We start from the raw sequence: 7,056 nt of genomic DNA, 5'->3' as shown, positions 1-7,056 counted from the left end.
GTTGGCATGCAGGCTGCTTGCCCCCGCCCCGCCCCCACACATAGGTCACTCAAGATCATAGCCACGCCTGCCTCAAGTCAGGTTCCCACCCCATAATTATCTCCCCTTGGGAAGCGGGAGACCTAGGTCCTTCCAGGCACTGGCTCAGCCGGCACTGGTTTGGCTTGGGCTGCAGTAGTGACCTCGGAAGAGTCCCTTCCTCTTTCTGATGGCAGTTGTAACCTAGTGAAACCCGTCCTGGGTCGGGCACACATTGGTGCCCAGTAAGTGGATATCATTAAACCAGCCGAAGAGTGGGAGGGAAGGGGAAGCAAACTGGGAAGGGGTATGTCCATGTGGAATGGGTTATAGTGAGCAGCCACGGTGTATCAGGCCCTGTACTGAGCGCTTTTTATTTATTCTTATTTTTTTAAGCTTATAAAATGAAAATTATGCTTTAATCAGTCAAAAGCATATAGAGTCATCTAATCAATCCAGGAAAACAAGGCCATGCCTTAAAAATATGGAACGCTTCATGAATTTGCGTGTCATCCTTGTGCGGGGGGGCCATGCTAATCTCTGTATCATTCCAATTTTAGTATATGTGCTACCGAAGCGAGTACTTTTTTTTTTTTAATGAGAGAGGAAGAGACCTCGATTTTGTTGTTCCACTTATTTATGCTTTCATTGGTTGCTTCTTACTAGGGATCGAACCCGCAATCTTGGGATATCAGGACGATGCTCTAACCAATTGAGTTACCCAGCCAGGGCCAAAATATGTTATTTGAGAGAGGAAGGGAGAGGGAGAGGTAGAAACATCGATGAGAGAGCCTGCAACCCAGGCATGTGCCCTAATCGGGAATCGAACTGGGACCCCTTGGTTCGTAGGTCTACACTCAACCATTAAGCCACACCGGGCCAGTTTAGGTGTTTGATTTCATCCAGTTCCCTCAATAACCTTGGTTGGATACGACTCATTTTACACAGGAGTAAAAGTGAGGTCCAGAGAGAAGTCCTCCCAGTGTGTCTGGCTCCGAAGCTGTGTTCTCAGAGATGCTCAATCTTTTCAGCTATGACACCTCGGTCAAGGTCGCACGCCGCCCAGTCCACCCTCACTTCAACCGTGCGCACCCGCCTCTCCCAGCGGACTAGGCACCCACGCCGCCAGCCGGGGAGAACTGCGCAGGCGCCCCTCCGAGCCCCGAGCCCAGCCCACAGGGCACGGCCGTGTGTGCGTGGAGACACTCGCCCAGCCCCGCCTGAGCTTCAACACGCAGGCTCCAGGGCGCGTGCCCTACGCTGCCGGCTCTGATTGGCCGCCACGGGTAAGGGCGCCGCCCAATGGGAGGTGTGGATGGTGAGGGGTGCCGCACACCGGGAGCCGGGGGTCTGTGTCAAGAGCGGCGGGGTCTGCAGGAGGCGAGAGAGACGGGTGAGGGTCACCGCGCCGCGGGGGCGGGCGGGTGAAGAGAGAGCGCTGGGCCCACGGAGAGGATGGAGGGAGACGAAGGGGACGCCGGAGGTCGAAGAGCTTTGGGGCCTGCGCTGTGGCGGGAGCGGCGCGGAGTGGAAGGAGAGCGCCCCTTCCTATGTGCCCTGGAGCATTGATGGGACTCCCGTGGTGCGCCGGACCCTCCACTGGAGCCCTCCGTTCCCCGACACTTTGCAGGGAGCTCTTAGGTTGCAGAGTCGATATGTCTGGTCAGAGAAAAGGGATGTGTAGCTGTGCAGCGAGAAAGTTGAACTTCCAGGCCCCTGGTGGGTTCTTTCCTGGAAGGACTTACTGGTCTTCTGTATAGAAAACCCCCATTCCCCCCCCCCCCCCCACAATAGTTTACAATCTATGATTGGGAAGGGGGCAATGTAAACGAGGAAAATCCAAATGTTAGGTCTTTCAGGCTACCTTCTAGAAAGACCTTTACTGGGTACTACTTGGCGTAAACTTGACACCAGGCACTGGACCTCCTCCTAGAGGAGTTCTCTGTTTAGAGTGGGGCTGTAAACAAGAAAAAAATTAAACTCTCAGGCCCTGGCAGCTCAAAAATTAGTGAGGAAGTTAAAGCACAGTGTACTCCTGGGCTTTTAGTGAATTATTTACTCAAGGAGCATTTATTGGGCACCCACTGAAAGCAGGGTCCTGTGCTGGGCTGGTTTTGTGGGAGTTCTAACAGGAGAGTTGGTCTGGTGGGGAGGTGGAATGTGCACTGGGGCCTCACTTCCTGGAGGGAGGATTATTCATTCACTAAATATCCACTCAGTGTCTAAGGTGTGCTAAGCATTGTTCTTGGCATTGGAAGTGTATCAGTGATGACCAGACTAAAATCCCTGCCCTCTGGGAACTTAATCGGAGCAGTGTTTATGTGCCAGGCTGTAGACTGCCCTCTGGCATTAACAGATGTGTTGAAGAGATGGAGAAGGTGGAAATTGAATTGGGAAAATTAGCTCTTATACTTGTGGGGTTGGCGCGGGGGAGGGGGGGTGTCATTTGCTGAAGAGACCCTGGGCCTCTGCTATGTGAAATGACCTATATGAATTGAGCCCACACGTTTATTTATTTACTTATTTATTTATTTTAAATATATTTTATTGATTTTTTACAGAGAGGAAGAGAGAGGGATAGAGAGTTAGAAACATCGATGAGGGAGAAACATCGATCAGCTGCCTCCTGCACACCCACTACTGGGGATGTGCCCGCAACCAAGGTATATGCCCTTGACCGGAATCGAACCTGGGACCTTTCAGTCTGCAGGCCGACGCTCTATCCACTGAGCCAAACCGGTTTCGGCTGAGCCCACACATTTAGACGGGGAGATGGAGCACATAGATAAAAGTTTAATAGTTAAAATCCCCGTCCCTGGTCAGTGCTTTAGTTGGTGACAACAGCCCCTATAGTGAATCAGACCTGTCCTGCCTACAAGCTCAGTGAGGAACACAGAGACTTCATCCCAAGTTCATGATAATTGCTATAATAGAGGTGGCACTGGATACCGTAGGAACTCTGAGGAGGAGGGGAGTGGCCACCAGCCTCAGGCTGTAGACATGTCGGAAAAAGCTTCACAAAGGAAATGCTGGGGAGGAGTTTGCTAGACGAGAAGAGGAGAGAACTTACTTGGTAGAAGGAATAGCAAGCATCAAAGACCTAGGGTCCAAAAACATTTCTGGGTAACTACCAGTGATCCTGCCTAGCTTTTATTAAGTACCAGGGACTTTGTGGTCAGTACTACTTTTCGCCCCATTTCACAAGTGAGAAGACGGTCTCCAGAGAGGAAGTATGTGGTGGAGCTCAGATTCAAGCCAAGGGCAGTGTGGTCCCAGGGCCTGGGCTCTTAACCTCTTTGCTGCATCTCTGTCTCCAGGTAGAAGGAGGAAAGGTGCTGCACAGAGAGGAACCTGCACAGGCAGAGGCCGAGAGGCCCCAAAAGACATGTATTCTCAGAAAGGGTGCAACCATCCCTCTGGGTACGGAGGGCAGCATCAGAGGCCAGACTGAGGAGGGCTGTCTCTCCTGCAGATGTCTGGCCGCCATGGGACGTGTGTTAGCTTCAGAGTCACAGGCTCATTAAAGACTGAGGCACAAACGCTGGGTCTCACCTTGGTGACTGACAGAGGCTAATGAGTGACAGGATGGACCAAGGAACTCCTAAGACATCCCCTCTCCCCTTGGATTCCTGGTGTCTCACCAGCTCCCTTCTTTCTCCAGGCACTGCTTTCCCCACAATGGCAGAGATGGCCGAGACGACCGAGATGCTGACCCAGATATCACCAAGGGCAATGGCGATGGCAACAGAGGTGACTGATGTGAAACCTGAGGAAGCCCTGGCCTCATCCCTCTTCCTCCAGCACCACCAGTTCATGTGCTCTGAGTGTGGCAGCCTCTACAACACACTGGAGGAGGTCATCTCACACCAGGATCAGCATGTGCCCACTGTCCCAGAGGAGGAGGCACTGACCACCCAGGACGCTGGCCTGGAGCCAGAGCTGGTGCCAGGTACTGAGGATGGGCCTTTCCAGTGTGGTGAGTGCAGCCAGCTCATCCTCTCCCGTGGTGAGCTCCTGGCCCACCAGGACTCCCACCTGCAGGCGTCTGCAAGCCAGATCCAGTACCAGTGTGGGGACTGCCAGGAGCTGTTCCCCTTGCCTGAGCTGTGGGTGGCTCATCGGAAGGCCCAGCACCTTTCTACTGCAGCGGCCGGACCACCAGTGCTGCCGCCTCCCCCGCCCCCTCCCTCAGCACCACCACCTCAGTCTCCTGCTCCACCTGGAGTCAAGATGGAGCCCTACGAGTGTCCTGAATGCTGCACCCTCTGTGCCACCCCTGAGGAATTCTTGGAGCATCAAGGCACCCACTTTGACTCCCTAGAGAAAGAGGAATGCAATGGGCTAGAGGAAGATGAGGATGAAGAAGATGATGAGATGGAGGAGGAGGAGGAGGCGTTGGCCTCAGAGGTTGGTGACAGTGCTATAGAGGGCGACAAGTCCACAGATGCCCGGACCCAGAACTGTGGAGATTGTCCCCAGCACTGGACCTCCGCAGAGGCACGCCGACGACACCGGCGCGCATCCCATGGCCCAGCATCAACAACCCACCCCTTCCGCTGCAGCCAGTGCCAACGCAGCTTCAGCTCGGCAAACCGGCTGCTGGCTCATGGGCGGGCCCATGTCGGGGGCACACACGAGTGTACCACCTGCTTCAAGGTCTTCAAGAAAGCAGCTTCACTGGAACAGCACCTGCGGCTGCACCGCGGGGAAGCCCGCTACCTCTGCGTGGACTGTGGCCGTGGCTTCAGCACAGAACTCACCCTGGTGGCCCACCGGCGGGCCCACACCGCCAACCCATTGCATCGCTGCCGCTGCGGCAAGACATTCAGCAACATGACCAAGTTTCTCTACCACAGGCGCACCCACGCCGGCAAGAGTGGGGTGCCCCCCCTCACAGCAGGAGCCTCCCTGACTCCAGCGGAGCCCATGCCCCCGCCACCGCCCCCTACCCCACCTGCCCAGCTGCCCTGCCCACAGTGCTCTAAGTCCTTCGCCTCAGCCTCCCGCCTCTCTCGGCACCGGCGCACAGTCCATGGGCCCCCTGAGCGGCGACACTGCTGCGGGGTTTGTGGCAAGGGATTCAAGAAGCTGGTCCATGTGCACAACCACCTGCGGACACACACGGGCGAGAGGCCCTTCCAGTGCCACTCCTGTGGCAAGACCTTTGCTTCTCTGGCCAATCTCAGCCGCCACCAGTTGACCCACACAGGCGTGCGTCCCTACCAGTGCCTGGACTGTGGTAAGCGCTTCACACAGAGCTCCAACCTGCAGCAGCATCGGAGGCTGCACCTGCGGCCAGTGGCCTTCGCTCGAGCACCCCGCCTCCCCATCACTGGTCTCTACAACAAGAGCCCCTACTACTGCGGGACGTGCGGCCGCTGGTTCCGTGCCATGGCAGGCCTGCGCCTGCACCAGCGGGTCCATGCTCGAGCACGGACGATGACACTACAGCCCAGATCACCACCTCCCGCCTCACCCCCACCCACCCAGCCTCAGCAGACTATCATGTGCACTGAGCTCGGGGAGACCATCGCCATCATCGAGACATCCCAGCCGCTGGCACTTGAGGACACACTGCAGCTGTGCCAGGCGGCACTGGGGGCCAGTGAAGCGAGCGGGCTGTTGCAATTGGACACGGCCTTCGTGTGACACAGCTAAGAGCGACAAGAAGAGTTTGGTTGCAGCAGCAAGTGTGGGCTCCTCTGGGGAGGAAGGGGACCGCACCCTGGCAAGTCCACCCCAGTGGGTTCCAGGATCTACCCGGGCATCTTACCCACTGGCTCCTCAGGACAGCCCTGCCAGGTTTCTCTTGTCACCTTCCTCTGCCTGAGGGGAAACCGAAGCTCTGAGACGTGATACGATCTGTCCCAGGTCACCCCGCATAGCAGGGTTTGCCAAGGTTCTTTGCATCACCCTGCTACCCAGAAACATCAGGTAACCTTTCCTGAGCCCTGGCCATGTGCTCAGGTATGTGCCCCATACATCTTTAGGTCCTTCGCTGCCCCCCAGCCCTAGCTTCCCTGGACTTTCAGCACCCAGGACTCAGCCATGCCTGGTGGAGGAAGGTACTGACTTCTCGGGGCTTCCTTAATCTCACCTTTAACGATGGAAGGAAACCTCTAGGTGCCCTCGTGCTCAGCTGCAGACAGGGATGCTGGAGTCCCAGGAATGAGTCAGACACGGGGCTCGGCCCAGGAGGCCTATAGTGTGTGAGGAACATGCACAAGTACAGATGGCCTTGCTCTCTTAAGTGTGTCTCGTTGATTCTTTATCAGCTTGGGTGTCCTCAGTCCTCCCTGAGTGCTGGGCGATGCTTGGGGTAACAGACAAGTCACGCTTCTGCCCTGCCCCTCGGGCAGACAGAGCTCAGCCCCAGGTTCCTCAGGGTTGTGATGGGGGTGCCCGTGGACAGTGGGTCCCAGAGCAGGGCACGAAGCTCGGTGGTAGATCAGTAGAGGCTTTCTAAAGGAGGTAGGAATCTGCTCGCATAAGAGAACATTCCAGGCAGACGGCATGGAGGGTGAGTTCTTGGTATACTTGGAGACCGTCCAGTAATTCACAGCTACAGTAACAGCGACTTCTAGCTGTGGCAGGCACCACAGTTACCACCATACATGTGTTAGGATCCCAACAGGCCTATGAGGTGACCTCAGAATTACCCCTTTGTATAGATGAGAAAACGGGCAGAATGCCTGCTTCGGCAGTACATGTACTAAAATTGGAATGATACAGAGAAGATTAGCATGGCCCCTACGTAAGGATGACATGCAAATTGGTGAAGTGCTGCATAGAAAAAAGAAAGAAAAAGAAAATGGGCAGAGGCTTGCCCAAGGTCTCACAGCTAGACAAAGGCATTGCTGAGATATGCACTTAGGTGGGCCCTTCAGCCCATGTCCATAGCCCGTGCTATTGAATGATTGCGACCTAAAACCCTTGCAGGAGCTGGGGGCTCAGAGGAGGATTCATTGTAACTGGGGGAAAGGTAAGCCAGTGTCACAGAGCAGTTGGGGTTTGGGGAGTCTTCCAAAAGATCAAAGG

General features: G+C 55.5%; 1 protein-coding gene and 2 non-coding genes across 3 annotated transcripts; 2 read left to right on the top strand and 1 right to left on the bottom strand.

Moving 5' to 3' along the window:
• Positions 1 to 496: 496 nt before the first annotated feature.
• LOC114229227 (U6 spliceosomal RNA) lies at positions 497 to 602 on the bottom strand. Its single transcript, XR_003615307.2, has one exon. It is a non-coding gene; the product is annotated as a U6 spliceosomal RNA (small nuclear RNA).
• Positions 603 to 1,244: 642 nt separating this feature from the next.
• On the top strand, positions 1,245 to 6,257 carry ZNF526 (zinc finger protein 526). The gene is made up of 2 exons (XM_028137327.2): positions 1,245 to 1,411; positions 3,680 to 6,257. Exons 1-2 carry the CDS (start codon positions 1,321 to 1,323, stop codon positions 5,665 to 5,667), a joined length of 2,079 nt encoding a protein of 692 aa, XP_027993128.2. The 5' UTR covers positions 1,245 to 1,320; the 3' UTR covers positions 5,668 to 6,257.
• A 451-nt stretch (positions 6,258 to 6,708) lies between these two features.
• Positions 6,709 to 6,813, top strand: LOC114229226 (U6 spliceosomal RNA). Its single transcript, XR_003615306.2, has one exon. It is a non-coding gene; the product is annotated as a U6 spliceosomal RNA (small nuclear RNA).
• Positions 6,814 to 7,056: the final 243 nt, after the last annotated feature.

The sequence above is a fragment of the Eptesicus fuscus genome, chromosome 21 (genome assembly GCF_027574615.1).
Source record: "Eptesicus fuscus isolate TK198812 chromosome 21, DD_ASM_mEF_20220401, whole genome shotgun sequence".
Taxonomy (NCBI): domain Eukaryota; kingdom Metazoa; phylum Chordata; class Mammalia; order Chiroptera; family Vespertilionidae; genus Eptesicus; species Eptesicus fuscus.
This window is presented reverse-complemented; position numbering and strand designations above follow the sequence as displayed.

Coding starts and splice junctions, on each gene's coding strand:
- ZNF526 (XM_028137327.2), top strand. CDS start 1,321: ATGGGAGGTGTGGATGGTGAGGGGTGCCGCACACCGGGAGCCGGGGGT. Junction 1,412..3,679: donor GCAGGAGGCGAGAGAGACGG/GTGAGGGTCACC, acceptor TTCTTTCTCCAG/GCACTGCTTTCCCCACAATG.